This window comes from Podarcis liolepis (genome assembly GCF_965112155.1).
Source record: "Podarcis liolepis genome assembly, chromosome: 1".
Classification (NCBI taxonomy): domain Eukaryota; kingdom Metazoa; phylum Chordata; class Lepidosauria; order Squamata; family Lacertidae; genus Podarcis; species Podarcis liolepis.
Genome location: NC_139554.1, coordinates 122,815,703 through 122,841,346, shown reverse-complemented (window position 1 = coordinate 122,841,346; position 25,644 = coordinate 122,815,703). Strand labels below are relative to the sequence as shown.

General features: G+C 43.6%; 1 protein-coding gene and 1 long non-coding RNA gene across 2 annotated transcripts in view; both read right to left on the bottom strand.

Moving 5' to 3' along the window:
• Positions 1–25,644, bottom strand: part of LOC310691273 — a 146,872-nt gene that overhangs the window by 36,862 nt on the left and 84,366 nt on the right. The gene's annotated exons all lie outside the window — the stretch shown is intronic.
• On the bottom strand, positions 11,732–12,692 carry LOC310705003 (RNA-binding protein PNO1-like). Its single transcript, XM_083499174.1, has one exon. The coding sequence runs from the start codon at positions 12,674–12,676 to the stop codon at positions 11,924–11,926; it is 753 nt and encodes a 250-aa protein (XP_083355300.1). The 5' UTR covers positions 12,677–12,692; the 3' UTR covers positions 11,732–11,923.

Genomic DNA, 25,644 nt, shown 5'->3' with positions numbered 1-25,644 from the left:
TGTCATAGAAATTGGGGAGGGTCCCCTTAAAAATCACAGGAGGTGGTAGGGGAAGTAATATAACCACTTTTCATGACTGCATTTAGAAATCTTCTGTGAGCCACAGTTGCTTGCTGGTGCAACCCCTAACCCACGAGTTGCTAACCACTGCCCCCAGATGTTGTTGGACATCAACCCACTGTCTTAGCCATGCCAACTCATGCTTCCTGAGTGCGTCAGGGCTGGAGGGACCCCATGGCATCTCCTTGTGTGTCCTGGGCGCACAGGGGCGGGACTGGGTGTGTGTCTCATCCTCCCCACCACTCCAGCGCTGCCTCCAAGTAGACCACTTTGAACTTCTCCTCCTGCACAGACCACTGGAGCCGCTGCAGCAGGGGGCACCAAATTTTGCCCTTGCTCAGGGAGCCATAATAACCTTGAGAGGATAGCGCAATGGCTGTGGTTCTTACCTTTGTATAGTAAACTACATTTCAACCATGCAAAAGCCAAAGGTTTGCATACACGCACCTTCTCCAGTCTCTTCCAGGCAATCAAGAGGAACCGTCCCAGTTCAGGACATATTTCAGCTGCACAAAAGCACCCCTGAAGGGTGCAGAGTCTGGTCAGTGAGGGGTTGTGACATGGGGAGAGTCTGAAGGGCCAGGTAGAGATGTTCAGAGGGCAGGATTCAGGGAGGATCTCCACCACTGGACAATGAGAAACTTTGTATTTTAGAGTTCTAGTAGGTTCTGCCCTTTGACTAGCAGAAAGTCTGCTGTAAGCCTGTATTTCAGGACCTTAGCAGTATATAGTGTTACCTCAGGTTAAGTATTTAATTCGTTCCAGAGGTCTGTTCTTAACCTGAAACGGTTCTTAACCTGAAGCACCACTTTAGCTAATGAGGCCTCCTCCTGCTGCTGCTGCTGCTGCGACGCCGGAGCCCGATTTCTGTTCTTCTCCTGAAGCAAAGTTCTTAACCTGAAGCACTATTTCTGGGTTAGCGGAGTGTGTAACCTGAAGCATATGTAACCTGAAGCGTATGTAACCTGAGGTACCACTGTATAGCATATAATGTTTTAAATAAACATGCTATGTCTCCTACCAGCACCTGTTAGGTAAAGCATGAATCAGCAGTCAAGATTCATCTGAGAATACACCAATGCTCTTCTGTAGAATGCTGTGCCCGCTGATGGAATAACCCCCCTCCCCCCCCCAAAAATACTACCTAACTGTGAGAAATAAACGGGTAGGACTGTCCAAAATTGCAAGTAAATAAAATTACGAGAACTTTTTAGCAAGAAAATCACTACGTGGGTGGGTTTGACTCATGGTTTTGTAAGTCTGCAGCTGACAACGCTGTTATGCCTTCTCTATAGAAAGCCATGTGTAGGTGTTGGGTGAACTAAAAGAGATAGGAGATCAGAGCGATGCTTCCATAATTACAAGTGACTTTTCTGCTCCTGGTGAAAACTTTTAAAAAACCGGTTTCTTTCCTGCAAGACAATGAAGTTTAACCAAGTTCTCAGAGTAAAACAACCGTGCTTCCATTTCTCTGAGGCAGCTTCCAGAAACTCTTGTTTAATTACTCAGAAAAGAAATGCAGTCACCAGTAACCAACGTGTTTCTCAGCACAAATAAGCTGCCAACTTTGGATATCAAGGAGAGAGGAGAGATTAGCAAGATGCATTCATTTTGACTACTTGAGGTACTATCTGGATATTCAGTGGTTTCCATCATTGGACATATTATACTCACATTTGTAATCACTGGGCCTTTCCTTTCTAAATTGGCCACTGGAGTAATTTCCTTTTGTGTTGATCCAGATTCTTCCTGATCATTTCTGTCCAAAGCCCAGGATTTGTCATCTTAGGAATTGTTTTTGTTGCAGGTGGGAGTAAGTTTTCCTCTTTTTTACTTTGCACAATATTATTTGACAAATACAATATTATTTGACAACAGATTTATCTCTGCAATAATCCGTTGCTGTGCAGGGTCATTTTTCCATTTTTTATCTCCTCTATCACTTGTGACTTAAATTCCTTTAATTTTAATTTTAAGCCCATTGCTTCTTCTGTGTTGCACAATTTAAGCCCCGTTAATTACTTTGGCCACCTCATGAGAAGAGAAGACTCCCTGGAAAAGACCCTGATGCTGGGAAAGATGGAGAGCACAAGGAGAAGGGGACAACAGAGGACGAGATGGTTGGACAGTGTTCTCGAAGCTACAAACATGAGTCTGACCAAACTGCGGGAGGCAGTGGAAGACAGGAGTGCCTGGCATACTCTGGTCCAGGGGGTCACGAACAGTCGGACACGACTAAATGACTAAACAACAACAACAACAATTTCTGTTTTGCACAATTTAAGCTTCTCAATAAGTCTAGCCTTTCCAAGATTTCTGCTAGGGCCATGGTTGGCAAAGTCCAATACTGACGCATTAAGGCTTTCTCTTCCGAAGTAAAATTTTCTATCGACTTGATAGCGGAGTATTGTGGGTCGTGTTTAGGTGCTATCTTCCATTCTGTTTTTGATGTCTCGTTTATAATAAAGGGGCAAGGGTTGCTCAGAGTTATAGAATTTCAGCCTTGGAATTTAAAGCATTACATTCATTCAGATGAAATCCATACATTGTGCTAATAAACTGTAGCAAATTATATATATGATGCTCCACACTGCAATGCTTTAAGAAAATATTTTAGGTCAGAAATAGATATTGCTGGTTAGGGACACATTAATGAGCCAAAGGCAACAGCCCCCCTCTCTTTCATCATGTTTCATATTACATGATTCTGAAGTTGGACATGATGTATACCTGTATACCTGAAGGAGCGTCTCCACCCCCATCGTTCAGCCCAGACACTGACATCCAGCACAGAGGGCCTTCTGGTGGTTCCCTCATTGCGAGAAGTAATGTTACAGGGAACCAGACAGAGGGCCTTCTCGGTAGTGGCACCCGCCCTGTGGAACGCCCTTCCTTCACATGTCAAGGAAATAAGCAGTTATCTTATTTTTAAAAGACATCTGAAGGCAGGACATCTGATGTTTAGGGAAGTTTTTAATATTTAATGCTGTATTGTTTTTAACACTTGATTGGGAGTCACCCAGAGTGGCTAGGGAAACTCAGCCAGATGGGCGGGGTATAAATTATTATTATTATTATTATTATTATTATTATTATTATTATTATTATTATGTCACTATGCGATGAGTTTCCTTGAGCCTCCTGAAACCTCGTGAGGTAGCATAGTCTTACGGCTTCTAGGCTTGGGTGTGTGTGAATGGCATCCAAAAGGTTTTAATTAAAACCCTCAAAAACAAATGGGTTTTAAGAAATATATATTATATGTAGACCTGTATGTTGGCTTTTTGCAGTATAGTAACGCTGCAGAGAGCTTGCTGGGGAGATCATGCATTAAAAAGAGGGGACTCAAAAATAACTTAAAGAAGGTTTTAATAAGAAAAACAAAAACTCCATTAACACTAAATATATTAACAAACCAGACCCAACCACCAACCCATCCCCCAGGGTAATGGGAGAGCTAGGTGCTGCTCCTTATATACTCTACCCAGATGCTGACACACCTTAATCAAATACAACTCAGCAGCACCTGCTATGTTTCACAGCTGTAAAGCTGGGTCTCGTTATCTTGCTCTGGCCCTTGCTCTGGCCCCTTAAAGACATACACATGGAGTGGAACAATGATGAACCTTTACATTTCAAGAAACCATTCAACATTTCCCCTGCGGTTCATCATTGTGGAACAAAAACATAAAGCATACTTTGTACATGTTTTTCATGTGTAACCTTTGGAAGTGCTTTAGTAAACTGCAACCTATAATGTTTGGTATGTTTAAGGTACATTACCACTCTCTTAAGAGCAGAGAAACATTGTGTAGTGGGCTTTTCCACATTGTGATGCATCTTTTAACAAAAGCTTAACTGTTTCATATTTTACACTTGGTGAATAGCACAAATCATAATCTCCTGAAATTTGTTGAAAGCCCCTAGCAACTAGTCTTGCCTTGTACCTTACAACTTCATTTTTGTCATTCATTTTAACTCTATAAACCCATTTTGAATCAATAAGTCTCATATCTGGGGTTTGTGGTACAAGAGACCAAGTGTTATGCTCTTTTAAAGAAGCTATCTCAGAGTTCATAGCTTTATACCAATTTACAGCTTGGTGCTTAGGTAAATTCTGAACATCATTGTAGCTTTTTGGCTCAAAAACCGCCTTATTGGCATACACAGTATTAAAGTGTTCATCTGCGAAACGTTGTGGCTTCTGCCTCTTTCTATCTGAACGTCTCAGTCCGGAAGGAGAGTCAGACTCCTCAGACTTAATGGGACTAAGTGAACCACTAGTTTCAGGTTGTAAATCATCATTGTCAGACTGAAGAGGTGCCTGTAGGCTAAGCTCACGGTCAGAAAACTCAAGAGAATCTAACCTCCCCTCAGATGCCTGTGACTTTAAATCATCAAACAAATTATCAGATTCAACAGGCTTTTTGTCTTTCCCCATTAATTCAGAAGCACCATTTCCTGCTGCTGCTGTTCCTGCTTCCTCTTCTTCCTCAGTATCATTTATACCATCAGTATCTTGGAAAACAGCAACCCCATTCCAATTTACAGTTTGTATCATGCTTCTGGTAATATGAAATTTGCCAGTTGCTGGTATGTAAATTCTGTACGCCCCCTGCTGGTAGCCCATTAATTTTCCCTGAACACTACGTTCACCCAATTTTTGCTTAGCAGGATAATGCATAATTACATCTGAACCCCAAATACGTAGGTATTTCAGATTAGGGCGTTTTTTAAACAACTTCTCATAGGGGGTGACATCTAAACCAGAATGATAACTGCGATTTCTAACATAACAAAAGGCATGGAGCGCTTCAGCCCAAAAGTCTTTGGGCAGATTAGCATCGTGCAGATAAGTTTTAACCCCTGCCTGCAGGTCACGCTGCACAACTTCAACAAGCCCATTTTGCCAGGGACTTCGGGGGCAAGATAACTCATGAGTAGTCCCCTGCGCTTCCAGGAATTTCTCAAAATCCTCAGAAACAAATTCCCCGCCCCGGTCAGAAAACAGGTTCTTAATTGGTTTGTTAAAGTGCGTTTTTACCCAGTTGCAAAAAACCTTGTACTTCTCAAATGCCTGGGACTTCTCAGCTATTGCATAAGTCCAACAATATCTACTATACTGGTCTATCAGGGTAAGCCAGTACTTTGAACCTCCTAATGATGGTGGGAGTGGCCCAACTAAATCACAATGTACACGCTCAAATGGCTCAGTTACTTTCCTATCTGAGCACCTACCCTTGCGTGCAACCTTAATCTTATTCTTGCAACAGGATAGACACTGCATAAAGAATTTGCATGGTTTAAAGTTGAGGCCATTGACAATATTCTTTGTCTTAATTACATCAGCAAAATTCAGGTGTCCCAGAATTCTGTGCGCCTCGTGGACACACCCAGAATGTGGCCTTACATTCCTCAACCCCTGGCTTGACTGTGCTACTCTGCAATTTATAGGCGATTGGGAGTAGGTGCGAAAATACAGTCTATATAAACCATCAGATTCCCGGGCATACAATAGACGTTTGTTCCCCTCGAAAAACTCACACATTGACTTTAAGAAACGCACAGTTATCCCTTGACGAGCAAAACACCTTACTGATAATAAATTGTCCATTGACGGGCAGTAAATGCAGTTCGCTATTGTAATGTTTAAAGAGTCAATTTTAACGGTACCCCTGCCAAGCGACTGCAGGACTTGTGAATTGGCTAAATGTACATTACCAATTTCCTCTTTGAAAGAAATAAACAAGCTTCGATTGTTGCAGACGTGCTGGGATGCTCCTGAGTCGATAACAAAAGACTTCCACTTGGCACCTTTAATTCTTTTACGATCTTTAGTCCGAGCGTGAAAAGCTCGCGGCTCGTTTCTGTCTCTACTATACGATGCCGGCTGCTGGGCTGACGACCGTGATTGACGAACAGAAACAGGCTTGGGAGTACTTTGCTTTCTTTTGGATCTGCAGTCCCTTGCAAAATGTCCTTGCTTATTGCAGAACCAACAACGCTTTGCAGCTTTAAATGCAGTTGTATCACCACAGGTTTGCATATGGCGTTCCTCATTCTTTCTGGAAACAGGAGTGCTTATGGCACAAGCCTCCCTTCTATCCAACTCGCCCATTAATCTTGCCGTTACCCCTTCCACAGTTAATTGTGCTGGTGGAACAGCAGATATCTGGCTAGCTATACCATCAAAGTCCTCATTAAGGGAACAAAGGATGATAAAAACATACTGAATATCAGGTATCTCCATGTCCCTTCGAATTAACTCGCCACGTATTGCCTCCAGACGTCTCAAGTGTGCTGCCAAATCACCACCAGGCTGCAACTTCGTCTGGTACAACTGCTTGAAAAACGTCAATGCAGACGCTGACTCTTTTCTAACATGCACTGCTGCAAGACTGTCCCACATTTCTTTGGCAGTTTTCTTATTTCTTATATAGACTACTTGCTGGTCGCTGACTGCCAAATTAATTATCGCCCTGGCTTTTGCATCTCCTTTCGACCAAGCATTAGTTACAGGGTCAGGAGGGTCATCAGTTACATAGGTCCATACTTCTCTAGAGGTCAAAAGCGCCTCCACCCGAAAAGACCATAAACTATAGTTCTCATCTGTTAGCTGTGGGAAGACCAGAGCCTTCTCAGCTTCAGGAACCCGGTCAACCATTCTGGATATCTTCCAGACCCACAAAAACTACGCTAACAGGAGAAGGAGTTTTCAAACCTTTCTCAGAGTCCAAAAATATGCAGTCATCCACTCAGCAGCTGGGCCCATAACCAAAGATGTTGGCTTTTTGCAGTATAGTAACGCTGCAGAGAGCTTGCTGGGGAGATCATGCATTAAAAAGAGGGGACTCAAAAATAACTTAAAGAAGGTTTTAATAAGAAAAACAAAAACTCCATTAACACTAAATATATTAACAAACCAGACCCAACCACCAACCCATCCCCCAGGGTAATGGGAGAGCTAGGTGCTGCTCCTTATATACTCTACCCAGATGCTGACACACCTTAATCAAATACAACTCAGCAGCACCTGCTATGTTTCACAGCTGTAAAGCTGGGTCTCGTTATCTTGCTCTGGCCCTTGCTCTGGCCCCTTAAAGACATACACATGGAGTGGAACAATGATGAACCTTTACATTTCAAGAAACCATTCAACACTGTATACCTGAAGGAGTGTCTCCACCCCCATCATTCAGCCCAGTGCATATTTTGTTGTCGAATGCAGGTTCTCACAGAAACAAGACTGAATGGACTTAAAGGTGAAGACGTGGACCAGAAATAAACTGACCCACAGATCTGCAATCAGTGCAGTTTGAGCTGTTGGTCATATTCATGTTTTTAGTTTCGAAAACTGCACAGAGAAATAACTGGGACGCCAGCGTAGGTCTATTTTTTATGCAATGTTTTATGAATGCCAGGTTTCATGACTCCCCTCTCTAATATAACTGCTGATACATTTCATTCAAAGCTCTTTTGTGCTGGCATGGGAAGGGTTTGGACCACAGTTTAGGGGGGGGGAGAGTTATTGAGAGTTTAAAAACCAGCAAACGATGAGCTTAACGTATCTGCAGAAGGTCCCTACAAAATCATGTCACCTTTCATTATTTTGAAATGGCTACTTTAATAAATCACAAACAATTTTGCGTGACAAGCAGCCTACCTTCCACCACCCCAGCCCCCAGTCAGAATGATAATTGACACATTTACTTTATGGTTCTTCTGTTTTCGAAAATATTATATATCTATAGATGGTGATGATCAAAATGAACCACATCCAGAGCCAAAGTTCGTAACTGGCAGATGGTCACTGAATGGCTACATAAAGGCAGAAGGCCATAGCTTTTGTGAGGGGAAAAAGGCATCCGTGAGGATAACTTTTCATGTAGCACTGGTTCCAACACTTCACTGATGAATTTGGAAAATTAACTTTAACTACAGTCCTGAAGTATTTCTCCACGTCTGAAATTAAGGACTTCAGGACAAAGCAAGAAATGAAATTTTGCATTTAAAGAAATGTTCAGGGGTGATTTTTGGCACATTCCGCAAGTTAGTCTCTACTTTCCAAAATGATCCATTTCTGTGCTCTGTTATAAAATTCTTTCATACTGAAGCAGAAACAAGCATTATAAGGGCCAGGTGCACCTCTGAACCTTTTACCTTTTTATTAGTAGAAATTCCTTGTTTGCCAATTGTGTTGTGAGAAATAAGGGAAGCGTGTGGCATGCAGTCTATACCACTGAGCCTCTTGAGCTTGCCAATAAGAAGGTTGGCAGTTTGAGTCCACATGATGGGGTGAACTCCTGTTGTTCTTTCTCAGCTCCTGCCAACCTAGCAGTTTGAAAACATACCAGCACGAGTAGATAAATAGGTACCATTGTGGTGGGAAAGTAAATGATGTTTCCGTGCACACTGGCACTTGTTACGGTGTCCCGTTGTGCCAGAAGCGGTTTAGTCATGCTGGCCACACGACCTGGAAAGCTGTCTGCGAACAAACGACGGCTCCCTCAGCTTGAAGCAAGATGAGCACCACAACCCTATAGTCGTCTTTGACTGGACTTAACCGTCCAAGGGTCCTTTACCTTTCTACCTTATGGGAAATATTGAAAAGCTAGGAAAATGTTCACCAAATTACGGGAATGTAAATAAGAGTAGTTGTCCTAATGGGTGAACTTTCTCTGAACTTGCACAGTGTGCTGGTCCCGGGGAGGGGGGTTACTGTGCGGCATGGTCCGTTTCCGGTCCAGGGCTGAAGCGGGGTCCAAGGCAGGGAGTCGGGCGTGGTCAGGAACTCCAGCAGAAAGCAGGACAGGGTGCTGGCAGGAACAAATAACCAACGATGTTGCTCCCGCAACCTGGGACTGGGCTGGCTTTGATCTGCCCTGAGGCATAGGGTGGCCCCGATCCACAGGTGACTCGCCTCTCCTGGCCTGGAGGCGAGCACTCCTCCTGCAGGAACTTAGTTCCCTCCTCCTCTCTGCCCTGAGCCTCTGCAGCTCAGGAGAGGCTGGAGGGTTACTGGACCCAGAGGTAACCTCACCTTCCCCTGACAGGGCTGGGAGAGGAGCACTTGCAGGCAATGGGTCCTCGATCACCTCCGGAGCCAGAGCGGATTCAGCTGGTGTCTGCTCCTGAGGATCCGGCACAGGTGAGGGCCCTTCAGGTTCAAGCCCCTGGCCTGGCTCAGCCGGCCCTGGAGGCAGGGACTCCTGTGCAGGCTGGGATTCCTCAGGTTCAGCCTCTGAATCAGATTTCCAGGCCATCACACCCAGCCTCCCAAAACATGGATGATCACATGCCTTTTTCTTTAAGCCATCGCCATGCATTCAGGGTGAATGCATGTGAGCATAAAATGAACATACATGTGAGACCCATTCTCAAATACATTTTTTGAAGTTAATAACTCATTGGTAGTTTGGAGGTCTCTCCCCTTCTTCTTCTTCTTCTCCTTCTCCTTCTCCTTCTTCTTCCCTTCTCTTTCATGATCTGAAGATACCTTTGTTTGACAGGAAGTGTTTAAACGTGCCATTTGAGTTGGCCTTCCCCGTAGATTTTGCCCTAATGAACTTTGACAACGGAAAGCTTTGAGATAGGTTCGTTAAGAAACAAAGAAGCATGGTCATACATTTTTAACTTATGACTGGTTTTGACTTAGTAATGGTTTTCCATTAGATAATCTGTACAGTAATTTTATTACACAATGTGTATGAGAATTACACAAGTCATCTTTACACAAATAAATGTATTTCAAGCCTAATATCTGCCAGTTTGTATTTCTTAGTGCAGAAAGTATTGATCTGATGTGTAGAGTGATTTCCTATTCTACTTAATTGAAGAGGGTTCTGGAAATTTCTAGAAGCTTCTCTGTGTGAAAGAAACAAGCAGAAGGTCCATGATGTTAGGTTTATTCCTTCAGAGAAGCTGAGTACAGCTGGTTTGAACTAGTTCTCTTTCTGTCAAGGTCATGCTGACTATAAAAGTAGAGCCAGAAGGAGCCTGAGTTTCACACTTTCTATCTCTTTTCCTTCTGGTGTGGTGTTTTGTACATAGTATGCATAGTGTTAAGGTTTAGACTTATGCTATTGTTAAGTTTCGGGGACGCGGGTGGCACTGTGGGTAAAACCTCAGCGCCTAGGGCTTGCCGATCGCATGGTCGGCGGTTTGAATCCCCATGGCGGGGTGAGCTCCCGTCTTTCGGTCCCAGCTCCTGCCCACCTAGCAGTTCAAAAGCACCCCAGAGTGCAAGTAGATAAATAGGTACCGCTTTCTAGCGGGAAGGTAAATGGCGTTCTGTGTGCTGCGCTGGTGCAGGCTCGCCAGAGCAGCTTCGTCACGCTGGCCACGTGACCCAGAAGTGTCTCCGGACAGCGCTGGCCCCGGCCTCTTAAGTGAGATGGGCGCACAACCCTAGAGTCGGACACGACTGGCCCGTACAGGCAGGGGTACCTTATTGTTAAGTTTAAGTTAAGTTTGCAGCAAGTGGATCTCTTATGGACAGTGCCAATCCTGAATCTATTGGATTTGTGACCATTATGCTCATTTGCCTTCAGTAGCAGTAAAGCTCTGCTGGATGAAATATTACTTGCCTCTGGTCTATTTTTTGGGGAATTCTGCAATGTGTTTAAGTTGTTACTCTGCTAACTATACGCTGGAATCTACTCTGGATCAATATTGAGTAGAATTTCCATGACAATATCTCCCAGACAATAATTTAAAAAGTAAGACCTCCTCTCAACCAAGTTTGTGCTGAAGGAGGTGCCATTTCTCTTCTGGAGCAAATCAGGCTGCTTTTTCATTTCCTCTAGTTCAAGGCACTTCAAAAGCCATTCCTGTATAGGTGGATCATGAGGGTCTTTCTATTTTCTGGCCCATATTATTCTGGCTGCTGTTAACAAGATTTTTACTAAAGACATCTGTACTGCATCCTCAAACCAGCTAAATATTATCAATATTGGATAAAGTCTCAAATGTTCTGCTATCATCAGTGATCTGTAGCATAACAAATAGACCTTTCCAGAAGAAAGTGTAGCCTCCTTTTTCTTCCTCCAGTTGTCCCTCGCCTGCTCTTCGAGTCTCTTGAAGCGCCACAATATCAATGTGAAAACGACACAGCTCTCTTGCAATGATGGCAGTTCTGCGTTCTGGATGCTCGCTGTCTGTGTTATCTGACAAAGTCCATATATTCCATGTTCCAAAGTTCAATTGTCTTTTACGACCGCTAGGTGGTGACCCCGCTGGGCATCTAGCCCCTCCCCCTTTTCAGGGTGAGCAGAGCGGATCCTAAAAAGGGTTGCTCAATCATGGATACAGCTGCCGAGCTGCTCAACTCCCTTGTTCCTTGAGTCAGAACAACTGAATGGACGTGTGGGTCCAGAATTGGCCTCCACAGTCACTTACAGACTCATTGTTAAAACCGTGTCTACGGAAGACAATCTTACTCGGCTACAAGTGAGCGCTGAAGAAGAAGAAGAAGAAGAAGAAGAAGAAGAAGAAGAAGAAGAAGAAGAAGAAGCATAACAAATAAGGCTTATGTTCTGAAATAATTTGTGTGTGTGGTTAGATAATTGTAGAACGAATCTCACATTATTATCATTTTAGAGAAGTTCTTGGCTTAAAGACATTGGGCCAATTGCAAAAATCAAGAAAGCATCTTTCCCCGCCCTCATTTATTTATTTTTTGCTTGCCATCTTTATTACATATGCTCATCAGACAATATGTCTGCTTGAGAACACAGTTACGCTCTTTCCTACACCCATGTTGGAGTGAAGAGTTGCCACAGGCCTTTTTCTTCAGTCACACTGTTTCTGTATACGAATCATTGTACAGAAAATCCATTTAGCTTCAAATCCAGCATTGTTCGTCTTAAGACCTTTCTGCTGCTCTGCTGGCCACTGCTCTAATATTGCCATAAACCTTTGATGGAGGACTTCCCAAGATGAGGTTGCAGATTGCTGTTTGCGCCATTTTAATATTCTGGAAAGACCCTAAAATATGAATTTTCGAGTCTGCAAGAACTATTCGTGTTCTGGTCACCTTTTCAATAGTGAATTTTGTTTTTCCACCTTTCCCAGCAATTCTTCCTACTGCTCTAGAAAGATGATCTCCTTTTAACAGCTTGACACCTGTGACTTCAAAGGATTCCAGGAAAAGGTCATCAAATCTAATGAGAGCAAGTGCACCCTCAACTTGAAATCCAGGTAGAAAAGCTTTCACAAAATCAACTGCTTTTGTCAAAGCACCTACGTCTTTTGTTTGTTTACAAGTCTTTATCCCTACATTCCTTGTTTTTAAATTAAACCTAATTTGAAGCTGTAAGTGTTCTACGATAGACGTAAAAATTTTCATCCAGTTTTCTTTCAGAGGTGTGAATCTGTTTGGTGGTACAGAAATTTTCCTCACTTCACCTTTTCCACCCCCAAGAGCCTCTCTGCGGAGAGGGGGAAAATCCGGCCGCTTCAGGGGCAGAGGGCCCTCGGCCATCTCCATGGCACCTTCCTGGCGCTCACACGCATGCTGCTTCCGCTTGTGGACCCACGTGAAGCCTTCACCGGCAGCCTGCGCCTCCATGGCCGTGGGAGGCTCCGCGACCCCGCTCTCGCCGGCAGAGCCCTCCATTCCGAGTCCACAGGACACGCCGAAAGGCATCCTCATTTAAATAAATTAATCTATGAGATAGGTTCCTCTGTTTTGTACACATCACGCACCAAATTAACGCCATTTCCTCTCATTATCACATTTCAGATTCAGTTCCATAGTTCTTCTGTATTGCCAAACGAATTCTAGTCATATATGATGGAACCTGCTGACTTTTTTTTTTTAAAAAAAAAATCCCCTCCTGCCTTTAAGCTATACCTGAAAAGGGAAGGGAATCTTCTATATCAGACACTGCCAGATGTAAAACACGACTCGAAAGCAGCTCAGGAACCTGTGTTTGCCCCAGAGACACTTTGTGACAAGTAATAAATGGAAAATAAAAGCATGCGCTCGGTCAAAATTTCAAGGCAACGCAAGTAACCAACCATGATTATTTTCAAATGAAATCTTTCAGACTGTTATCAGCTTGCTCTGCTCCAGTTGGTTCTTCTCTCCCTCTCCTAAAAATTATATAGCTTCGCCTCTTAAAAAGAAAACAGAAAAAAAGATATACATGAGGCAAGGAGTATGTGGTTTAAGTTGCGCAACTCATAAAGCAGTGTGCACAACTAAATTAAGTAATAAGCTGTGCTTCTAGGAAATGTATACAGTGGTGCCTCGCAAGACGAAAAGAATCCGTTCTGTGATTCTCTTCGTCTAGCGGTTTTTTCGTCTTGCGAAGCAAGCCCATTGGCGGATTAGCGGATTAGCGCTATTAGCGGCTTATCGGCTTATCAGATCAGCTGATAAGCGGCTTAGCAGCTTAGAAAAAGGGGAGGAGAAAAAAACCCCCGCAGGAACTCGCAAGACATTTTCGTCTTGTGAAGCAAGCCCATAGGAGATTCGTTTTGCGAAGCACCTCCAAAACGGAAAACTCTTTCGTCTAGCGAGTTTTCCGTCTTGCGAGGCATTCGTCTTGCGGGGCACCACTGTACATTATTTTGAATGAACAAATGAATGTCAGATATAGAGCAGGGGTTGGGAACCTGTTGTCCTCCAAATATTGTTGGAGTCCATTTCTCATCAGTCTCAACTAGCATGGCCAGTGATAGGAGATGTAGTTTTGCAATATCTGGTGGGTCACAGGTTCCCTAGTCATGGCATACAGTTCCATATTCTTCCTACACAACCAATTTACTGCCTTTCTACATTTGCCATGTGATGATCCCAGAGCTGAAATGTGGAGAGCAGTCTCCTCACATGCTCCAACTATTCCAGTATACATGAAGGAGCATCTCCACCCGTATCATTCAGCCCGGACACTGAGGTCCAGCTCCGAGGGCCTTCTGGTGGTTCCCTCACTGCGAGAAGTGAAGCTACAGGGAACCAGGTAGAGGGCCTTCTCGGTAGTGGCGCCGGCCCTGTGGAAAACCCTCCCATCAGATGTCAAGGAAATAAACAACTATCTGACTTTTAGAAGACACCTGAAGGCAGCCCTGTTTAGGGAAGTTTTTAATGTTTGATGTTTTACTGTGTTTTTTAATATTTTGTTGGGAGCCGCCCAGCCAGATGGGTGGTGTATAAATATTATTATTATTATTATTATTATTATTATTATTATTATTATTATTATCCTGCCAAGACAGTATCTGTTTTGTGAAGCCTGTCCCTGGAAAACCACAGTCCCTGTTCCGGAGAGATGTTGACAGAATATTTTATTTATAAAAAACATATATGCACTGGAATTCTTTTATGTTGAAGCTTCTAAATGTCTCTAGAAGTTTAATCTCTGACGGAAGCAGGATGCAGACCACAAATCTCTTGATGGATTTGGAGGCCATTTTCACTCACGTATACAGCAAGAGTGTTCAAAAAGAATACCCTGTATGTGTTGAGGAGGGGTTACATTCAATCAATGCACCTTCTGGCCATGCTGCATGCTCAGTAAGCCGAGAAAGGACTCCTATGCATGCAGAAAGATGTATGACCAGATCTCCTTCATGTGAGAAGGGATTCACCTGAGGTCCACCTTCAAAAGCTTTCTTGTGGTTCCCTCACTCTGAGAAGTTACTTATGATAGTTGGTCAGCAGGAAGGACGCCAAACTCCCACCTTTCCTTTCTTGCCCTTCCATTGGCCTCTGATCTTATCCAGATGCCTAGAATGGAGACTGAGGGGCTGACCTCCCCCCTCCCCACTGCCACTTGACACGGACTCAGACCTCTCCTTATCTGCTGATTGCCTAGCAATGCTCTGGCTGCCTTCCAACTCTTCCTCTTCTTGAGAGCTAACAGTCTTCCCCTGGAAGCAGGGTTGAACTTCCCTTTCTCAACTCTGTCAGCCAGCACTCAACTGCAGAGTCGGTCCCTCTTTCACTTAACTCAATTTCTGAGTCTAACTCTTCCCCCGCGCTCTGGGGGGCCACGTTCCTGACAGGTGGGATATAATAATAATAATAATAATAATAATAATAATAATAACCTCTTGAGGTATATATTATATATTAGAACATGTGTAGGGCCCCTTCTTATGCTCGCTGTATGTACAGCCACCAGAGGGCATGGCCATGAGACACATTCCTTTGAACATCTCTGGTATCATTACAAACCCACCAGGCTTAGTCTTCTCTCAGCCAGTCCCTCACTGGCCTAAAGGTAAAGGACCCCTGACAGTTAAGTCCAGTTGCAGACAACTCTGGGGTTGCAGTGCTCATCTCGCTTTACTGGCTGAGGGAGCTGGCATTTGTCCGCAGACAGTTTTTCCAGGTCATGTGGCCAGCATGACTAAGCTGCTTCTGGCACAATGGAACACCGAAACCAGAGCATCACATGGAAACGCCATTTACCTTCCCGCCGGAGCAGTACCTATTTATCTACTTGCACTTTTGGTGTGCTTTTGAACTGCTAAGCTCGCAGGAGCTGGGACAGAGCAATGGGAGCTCACCCCGTCGCTGGGATTTGAACCGCCGACCTTCTGATTGGCAGGCCCAGGAGGCTCAGTGGTTTAGAGCACAGTGCCACCCGCGTCCCTCACCGGCCTACCTGCTTACAACTATTCCATGAGGTGACACTGGCTGCCAGCTTAGTCTCAGAGTTGCTCTTGTAGCACTCAGCGGGGAAGAGGATAAGAGCTTGCCATTGGCTCTGGTGCTACCTATCATTGCCTTCCCTTGCCTTCCACTCAATAGGCACCAACCTCCACTGTCAGGGCTAGACAAGGTTGAAAATGTTCCATTTAACATTTGTTAAAAAACCCGAGGCATTTTTGTTGGAGATTGTAGGGAAAGACTTGGCAAAAAAGCTGAAAAACATCTTCATGTATGCGACAACGGCCATGAGAGTTCTGGTAGCACAAGGATGGAAGACTGATGAAACCCCAACTAAAGAATCATGGCAAGAAAAATTGATGGGCTATGCAGAACTGGCAAAACTGACATATAAGCTACGGGACAAGGATAACTGTGACTTTAAGGATGAGTGGGAACCCTTTACAAAGTATCTGAAGACACAACAAAGTGAACTGGACTCCTTGGCTGGTTTTGAATAAACATTCACAAACTTTTTATTGATAATAATCAGCTAAATAGTTTGAGGATCTATACAACTGTGTAACATGCAGAAAAAAGCAGTCTCAGAGAAACCAAAGACTGGAACTGAGGGAAGTCAGGGGGTGGGGGTGGGTGGGTTTTGTGTGGGAGGGTGGGGGGAGGGTGGGGGGAGGGAGGAAAAATAAGGATGATATGTTTTTGGATAATATGTCTTGTTTTAATTTTGAATAAAAAAAATTAAAAAGGGGGGGGGGAGAAAAAGGGCTAGACAAGGTTTATCATAGGCAAGTCAAACTGAGGTAATGGTAGATATGTCCTCAACTATCTGTATAGGGAACTGCCAGAACAACAGAAAATGGTATTTGTCTTGCTCAAGGTGGAAGAGGACTTTGATTGCATCACTTGTTCCTCCTTCAATAAGTATCCTTTGTCATTTTGGATCATCTGAGGCTCCAGTTAACTTCTGAGCAGATGTAGGTTATTGTTTAGCTCAGGCTGAGAATCCTAGAAGTAAACAACCACTGAATCTTGATTTCTGTGTTGGAAATTCCTGGGTTGGAAAGTATTGTTTGGCAAGTATAAATAGCTGTGCAAACTCTAGAATTTTTCCACAGAAAGTTTATTTAATTAGTCATTTCCCCAAAGCCCAGCTAATAGGGATTTAGAAGAGAGCCAGTGTGTGGCTGCTTAATAAAAGGTTATGATTTCTCTGAGAGCTGAAAAGAAAGGGAGGGAAGGTAACAGAAAGAAAGCTGCTCCGTCTTGCACAATGGGAGGCAGAATTATAGAATAAACACCTGGGAGATAAGAGAAGAGGAGGAAGATCTGTTTAAATGACCTTTATTCAGGCTCCATTGATTCAGGTGAATAAAGAGGATTTATTTTGCAGGAAACAGAATAGAACGCTGGGCTGTCTAAATAGCATATAATTCCATGTACAGAAGCACATGTAAGTCTAATTACAGTGAGGGGGAAAGATTTATTTATTTTCAAACCTACAAAAGAACTCACAAGCCAATATTGCTAGGGATGGAATAGAAATAGAGTTAAAATGAAAAAAGCCATGTGAACACAATGATGAAAGGGAGCTCATATTTAAATCAGAGGGGAAAGGGATTTCTTGGTTTGCACCATTAATCACAGAGAAATTCATATCAACCCTCTTTTTTCCTAATTGGCTGTCTAATCCTCTGAAGCCCTGGTATATATTCAGAGTGTAGCATTCAGGGAGGGGAGGTGGTTTAATGGCTTATTACTAGAGGTAGGAAAAAAACAACACTCAACGTGCAAAAATAACGATTTGTGAATTAGTTAAGATGCTTGAACAGTCATTGTTATTCAGTTGCCAGAAATGTGAGCGGCTGTTGTGCATGTGTGTATGATCAGCTGCCAGCACGGTGCTATGCCTTCCTTACTTCTTCAAGTGGCAAGGAGTTCCAAGGGTATAGCATTTATCCAGGTTTGGTTCCCTTTGGGAGGAGATGGTTGGAGGATGATGGGCATTTTGCAATATTACAAGCGGAGCACAGGTCAAAATGAAATTTCAACAGACAGCCAAATCCAGTGCCCCACATTAGATAGCCAGAGGGAACTCCGCAGGAAGGCTCTTTCTCTGAGCTTGCACATCCTCCCAAAATCAGCTCTCTTGTCATCTTCTTCAGATGAGGCAGGCTGTATGGGCGGGTATGTTAACCCCAACCACCCCAAATGCTGGTCTAATCACAAGGAGTGTCATTCTTTATAGATCATGGCCACCGGGCCCATCACCTCCTGGCAAATAGAAGGGGAAGAAATGGAGGCAGTGAGAGATTTTACTTTCTTGGGCTCCATGATCACTGCAGATAGTGACAGCAGCCACAAAATTAAAAGACACCTGCTTCTGGGGAGAAAAGCACTGGCAAACCTAGACAGCATCTTTAAAAGCAGAGACATCACCTTGCCAACAAAGGTCCGTATAGTTAAAGCTATGGTTTTCCCAGTAGTGATGTATGGAAGTGAGAGCTTGACCATAAAGAAGGCTGATTGCCAAAGAATTGATACTTTTGAATTATGGTGCTGGAGGAGACTCTTGAGAGTCCCATGGACTGCAAGAAGATCAAACCTATCCATTCTTAAGGAAATCAGCCCTGAGTGCTCACTGAAAGGACAGATCCTGAAGCTGAGGCTACAATACTTTGGCCACCTCATGAGAAGAGAAGACTCCCTGGAAAAGACCCTGATGTCGGGAAAGATGGAGGGCACAAGGAGAAGGGGGCGACAGAGGACAAGATGGTTGGACAGTGTTCTCGAAGCTACCAACATGAGTTTGATCAAACTGCGGGAGGCAGTGGAAGACAGAAGTGCCTGGCGTGCTCTGGTCCATGGGGTCACAAAGAGTCGGACACGATTAAACGACTAAACAACAACAACAAAAGGTGCTTGGTAATGTGTCCAGCTGTAGAGCAAGTTATAAATGCTTTGAACAAGTAATTGGAGTCTAGGAGTTGGCCACATAACAGGGAGGGAGGAAGGGGTGAGAGCACCCACTGGATACAACATATGCACATTGGAGCTGGCAGTAATATAATAATAATAATAATAATAATAATAATAATTTATTTATACCCCTCCCATCTGGTTGGGTTTCCCCAGCCACTCTGGGCAGCTCCCAACAAAGTATTAAAATACAGTGGTCTCTTAAACATTAAAAGCTTCCCTAAACAGGGCTGCCTTCAGATGTCTTCTAAAAGTCTGGTAGTTGTTCTTCTCTTCTCCCACATCTGGTGGGAGGGCATTCCACAGGGCAGGTGCCACTACCAAGAAGGCCCTCTGCCTGGTTCCCTGTAACTTGGCTTCTTGCAGTGAGGGAACTGCCAGAAGACCCTTGGCGCTGGACCTCAGTGTCCGAGCAGAACGATGGGAATGGAGAAAATAGGTGGGGTGATCTTGCCACAAGCCACACTAGCGAATGGTTGGGCGATGGGAATCAGAAAAAGTGTTATCTGGGCAAGAAGAAATAGAAACAGGAAGAAAAATCACAATGATAACAGTGTCCAGGAGAGAATCCATAAATGTGAGAGTATTGAGGGGATCCTTATGTTTTGCTGTTAAATTTAAATGAAATCCACATACTTAAATTAAGTTCTTTTTCAGCATGAGGACTTGGGAGCCCAACACTTTGCAGATCGCATTCCTGCACAGATCTAAGTGTTAATGCAATGGTATCTGCGAGGAAGCAAGCTTTAAGAAACCGGTTTTCATGCACACATGAGGCTACCCACTCTAAGCAATGACCTTCAGTTTACAGAATGCCCCTCTCCCTTTCAGCAATCAAATGTGGCCTCGTAAAAAAACCATTGTGTGTAGCTTCCCCGAGAAAGCGGTATTATATTTCATTTGCCTTATGCAGAAAGCCAACAGACAGGGAGTCTAAGTGACAAAAGGAGAGGTGCTTTGGTGTTTGTACCCTTGAAAAAGCTTCAGGTGAATGCTATATTCTTTTTTTAAAGAAAGAAAGAAAAACCCTTTTGCTTAGTTCTCATTGACTGAGCCGACAAGTGTTAAAACATCAGTTAAAGAGGAAGCTGTGAAACTTCCTGCTCTCCTTAGCAACACCGCCATGGTGAACAAACAATACACACACACACACACATTTGAGTGGATGGAGGATTGGTGTGTTGATTCCTGTTCCCTAAAAAGAAAAGAAAAGGAAGATAGGGCAGTTGCAAATGTTTTATCTTCCTCCAATGGTGAATGCGGTGTTGGGAAGCTATCAGATTCATACTGCAAACATGAAATAAAAGGGTTTTTTTATATATAATAGCCAATAATATGAGTGAGCTGTTGATAAAGATATTCAGCACACACACAATCACAGGCGTTTTCATCTGGTACATATGACAGATGAAATATGGTCTGTGGTTTTGGAAGCCAAAGACACAGGTGACAATAGCAGCCCACAAAAAGGAGGGGTGCTCTAATAATAGGTGTGCTGAATGAATGAATGGGGAAAGGTTATGGTCATCTGGTTATCTGACAGAAAAGCCCGGGTTCAAGCAAAGAGAGCCTTCTGTGCACAAAAGAAAGCCCTGGGCTGAAGCAATGCTGAATAGAAGAAGGAAATGGAATTTATTTTTTTTAACATCTCAGCCAAAAAGCAGCATTAACAAGAAGGCAGCTTGGAAGCTAAGTCCTCCATCACACAATGGGAAAAGCCTGTTCCGGAATCCTAGCTCCTGCTATTAGAGAGAGAGAGGCTGGGGCAATCTAATGAATGTAGGGCTTTGTGTCAGTGTAATTTGCAAACCGTCTCAGAAATAAAGTCAAGGTTTTATATGCTGCTTCCTCTTGGTGGGGATGAAGAATCATATCATCGGAAAGCAGCGTGCACATAAATGTCCCAAAGAGTTCACTGGATTTGAAGCCACTTACGTAGATTATTATTATTATTTTTTATCAAGCAATTATATTTTACTACCTAATTAAAAGACAACTTGCACTGATCACATAAATTACGCTTACCAGTTTAGTACGATGCCTCCAGAGCACGGCATTTGATTAACTGTGGCAAGGGGATTACTGTCATCTAAAAGCCGTTTGCAACCTGCTTGATAGGTAAGGGTTATGAAATCCACAGGAACATAAACTCAATCCTCAGCGTTGGTTTCATTTTTTCCTCCCCTAAATGAAATCTTTTATTTTTGATATTACATGGATGAGCAATATGGTGACATACTGGAAATGTAGTTTAATGGGCTCCAATCTGCATCTGTTAAGGGAAGCATTGACATGGAAAGGAATTCATTTGGAGGCTTGTAAAGTCTGGAATGGAAAATCCTGAACTTGCAACATGATGCCAATCTTTAAATGAGAGAGAGAAAGGCCATTATAATGTGCAGAGGTAGTGTGGTGTAGTGGTTAGGGCACCAGACTAGGACCTTGGTGTCCATGGTTCATATCGCCACTTAGCCATGAAGTTCACTAGGTGACCTTGGGCCAATCATTGTCTCACAGCCTAACCTTCCACACACAAACACACTGTCAGGCAGCAGAGGAAACAACCCCCACGGCAGGTTGCCAGGAACGCATAAGACAAGGAAAAGTTCTTACCTTCAACAAGTGTACAATCTGTGTACCTGTGCACACAAATAAACTGATCTGTGCACTCATACAGTTTTCACATATACAGCGGTACCTCGGGTTACAGACGCTTCAGGTTACATACGCTTCAGGTTACAGACTCTACTAACCCAGAAATAGTACCTCAGGTTAAGAACTTTGTTTCAGGATGAGAACAGAAATCGTGCTCCGGCGGCGCGGCGGCAACAGGAGGCCCCATTAGCTAAAATGGTGCTTCAGGTTAAGAACAGTTTCAGGTTAAGAACGGACCTCCAGAACGAATTAAGTTCTTAACCCGAGGTACCACTGTAATGTTATATGCGTGTGCATATCCACTGATCTGTACAAAACAACAAGTGCAATCTCTTCTCCACAAAGGTTTGAACATGTATAGAGTGGCAGCTTGAACTTGTGTTTAGAGAGAACAAGCCTTGGTATATCTACATCCAAAGATGTCCATAAGTAGCGATGATGCTAGACTTTCGCCCCACATTTCCCTACCATTGTGCTTAGGCAAGTTTTCCTGCTGCTAGTCTAGTGGGGACTTAAATATGGAAGCCGGTGGAGCTCTCAAACTGTATAATTTTATGAAATTGGAGATCCCTGGAACTGCAGACTACAGATCACATTAGTCAGGGAGACACTAAGAGGACTCTGACAAGTGGAAAAAGCTACCAAATGTAATAGCCTAAGTGTTCTGTGTTTATAGCAAAGCTTCCTGGTTATTTTCAAGTGCTATCTGGAATGACTGGTTGATGGAAAATTATGCTCTGTGCTTATCACGAGTGATAAATCATCTCAGTCGATGAGCGTGTGGATAGCAGAACAAAGGGGTTTACCATATGCCATGAAGCATTAGGACTGAGACTCTGCTGCATCCAGCATGGAACTGTAGACATTGAGACATCATTTGGGGAAGGAAAATAACTCCTTCAGGGGATTTGAGAAACATCACAAAATGAAAGCAAAGTGTGCCACAATTTATAAATGTCAAACGGGGGACGGGGGACGGGTTGAAGCAGTCATGGGGCGATCGCTCTTAAATAATTCTGGCAGGCTGTCAGATTTTGATCTCATTGCACACTTTTATTTGAGAACAATTTAGCTATTTTTCGTTGTCATTCAAACAAAGCCAAACAAAACCCAGGGCTGCCTGAACTCTAAAGAGGTCAGCAAAAAGAATAAGAGCAACACAGAGGCCAGAACTGCCCATAGGGCAGAACTGCATGTTGCAAAAGACAAGGAGTCACCATTGTCCTCCCATCCTTCCTGTCTTCCTGTCGTGCATTTTGCTGCCTACCAACAGCTAATGATGATTCGGAAATGCATAGCTTGGGGTGGCTAGCATGGTTCCCCTCCAACTACTACAGCATCCTGTCCAGTCAGAGGCATATGGGAAGCCCACAAGCACAGTCTCTTGTTTTTTAAAAGATGTATTTTACTAACAAAGGTCTGTATAGTTAAAGCCATGGTTTTCCCTGTAGTGATGTATGGAAGTGAGAGCTGGACCATAAAGAAGGCTGATTGCCAAAGAATTGATGCTTTTGAATTCTGGTGCTGGAGGAGACTCTTGAGAGTCCCATGGACTGCAAGAAGATCAAACCTATCCATTCTGAAGAAAATCAGCCCTGTCAGCTCACTGGAAGGACAGATCCTGAAGCAGAGGCTCCAGTACTTTGGCCACCTCATGAGAAGAGAAGACTCCTTGGAAAAGACCCTGGTGCTGGGAAAGATGGAGGGCACAAGGAGAAGGGGACGACAGAGGATGAGATAGTTGGATAGTGTTCTTGAAGCTACCAGCATGAGTTTGACCAAACTGCTGGAGGCAGTAGAAGACAGGAGTGCCTGGTGTGCTCTGGTCCATGGGGTCACGAAGAGTCGGACATGACTAAACGACTAAACAACAACAACAACGATTTTTTTATTAACAATTTCTTGGTTTACAAAAGTATGTGCATTGTCTCTTTTTTCAAGTTACATTACCTGTCAGGAGTAAGCATGGACCAATGGTACCAAATAGTATGGGAATCAGCCTTATTAGAAAAACTAACCAATAAACTTAAACTGACATGGGGACAAATAGAAGAAGATGCCTTCATCTATTTTTATCACACACAGACAACAAGACAATGACAAGAACCCACCAACAGCATATAAATCAATCTAGCTAACCTGATCCAAAAACACCCACCGACCCCACTCACACATGAAAACAAAGTTCACGATAGCCAATCACAAACAGACAACCACACCCTAGGCCAACCCCAACCTGTCTCATCACCAAAGGAACACAAGTGAATAGTAAAGAGAACCTGCACAAGCGAAGCTGACACAAAACTCCATACATACATTAAGTAAAATAGAAACATCGCCACCCGACTCCACCTCCACTCCCCATGCCCTACTCCACCTCTCCCCCCCCTTTCTTCCTAATGCAACACTAATGTCTCAACAAATGAATCTGATCTGTAGCACAGTCTCTTGCTGAACTCCTCTTATGATTAAAGTCAAGTGGCCATGGTGGCTGGGACTGATGAGATTTGTATAACCCTGGAATAGCTAATGACATTACATCCCATGTTGTGTGAAATGTAACATTACCGGGAAGACAGGGAAAGGGACATGAAATAGTGGTCATTACATGTTGCTTGTAGAGTTCCTTCCTAAGTAAGAGCGACCAGTTGGTGGGATCTCAATGGCTTGCTGGACTGTACTAACAGTTCCGTATACTGGGGTGCAGGGTGTTTAAGGACCGGGACATTCACAAGGAAACCAAAATGCTTGTTTACAAAGCTATTGTACTACCAACCTTACTGTCTGCTTGCAAAACGTGGACCAATTATGAATGCCATCTCCATGTCCTCGAAAGAGTCCATCAACAGTGTCTCCGAAAATTTTTACACATAACTTAGGAAGACAGGCGAACTAATGCCAGTGTAGTGGAAGGAGCAAAGATCACCAGTGTCAAAGCAATGATTCTTCAACATCAACTTCGTTGGACTGGTCACGGTTATGCGGATGCCTGATTATTGTCTTTCAAAGCAACTACTCTATTCCGAACTTAAAAATGGAAAGCGTAATGCTGGTGGTCAACAAAAGAGGTTTAAAGACTCTCTCAATGCAAATCTTTAAAAATGTAGTATAAACACCGACAACTGGGAAACACTGGCCTGCGAGCACTCCAATTGGTGAACAGCCTTTACCAAATGTGTCATTGGTTCTGAAGATGCTTGAACTCAGGACGCAAGGGAGAAACGTGCTAAGAGGAAGGCACACTTGGCAAACCTTCACCATGATCAACTCCTGCCCGGACACCTATGTCTCACTGTGGAAGGACATGTGAATCCAGAATTGGCCTCCACAGTGACTTATAGACTCACTGTTAAAACAGTGTTTATGGAAGACAATCTTACTTGGCCATGAGTGATCACCAAAGAAGAAGATGATACTTCATTAGATCTCATGCAAAATGGAATGGCAAGATGCAGTGTTAGGTATAGGAGGGATGAACTCTGAGCATTTCATATTGCTTGGGGACTCTAGGTTATAATAGATGGCTGGCTGCTGAAGCACATTGAATTTTCTTTGCCCTTCAAGCAGCAGCCAGTGAAGTGGACCGGGTTCAGAAACTCACAGTGCAATGGCAAAATTTCACATGCAGCATACGACACAGCTGGACTTTGGTTATGAGCTGGAAGTGAAAAGGGGGCTGTGTGTCATAGTGGGATAGTAATTATTATTATTATTATTATTATTATTATTATTATTATTATATTTATTTATACCCCGCTCATCTGGCTGGGTTTCCCCAGCCACTCTGGGAGGCTTCCAACAAAATATTAAAATACAATAGTCCATCAAACATTAAAAGCTTCCCTAAACAGGGTTGCATTCAGATATCTTCTAAAATTCAAATAGTTGTTTATTTCTTTGACATCTGATGGGAGGCCGAGTGCCACCACTGAGAAGGTGCTCTGCCTGGTTTCCTGTAGCCTCACTTCTCGCAGTGAGGGAATCACCAGAAGGCCCTCGGGGATGGACCTCAGTGTCCGGGCAGAACAATTGGGGTAGAGACGCTCCTTCAGGTATACTGGACTGAGGCCAGTTCGCGCTTTAAAGGTCAGCCCCAAGGATAGAGAAAGTAATGATGATCATGGATTCTTCCAGCCTTTGTTGAAAGAAAAAGTGGAGGAAGGAGCATTTGGGACATTGTTTGCAAACAAGATGATTATGGTTCCTCCACAGAGAAATGGCTGAAAAGAGGGTTCATCCTCTCTTGTATGATATATATTAAGTCAAATGTCTAACACAGAGGTAGACAATGTGGTTCCCCTCCAGATGTTGTTGGACTACAACTCCCATCAGCA

Bases quoted from the DNA above. Each gene is read 5' to 3' on its own strand.
- LOC310705003 (XM_083499174.1), bottom strand. From the start codon at position 12,676: ATGGAGGGCTCTGCCGGCGAGAGCGGGGTCGCGGAGCCTCCCACGGCC.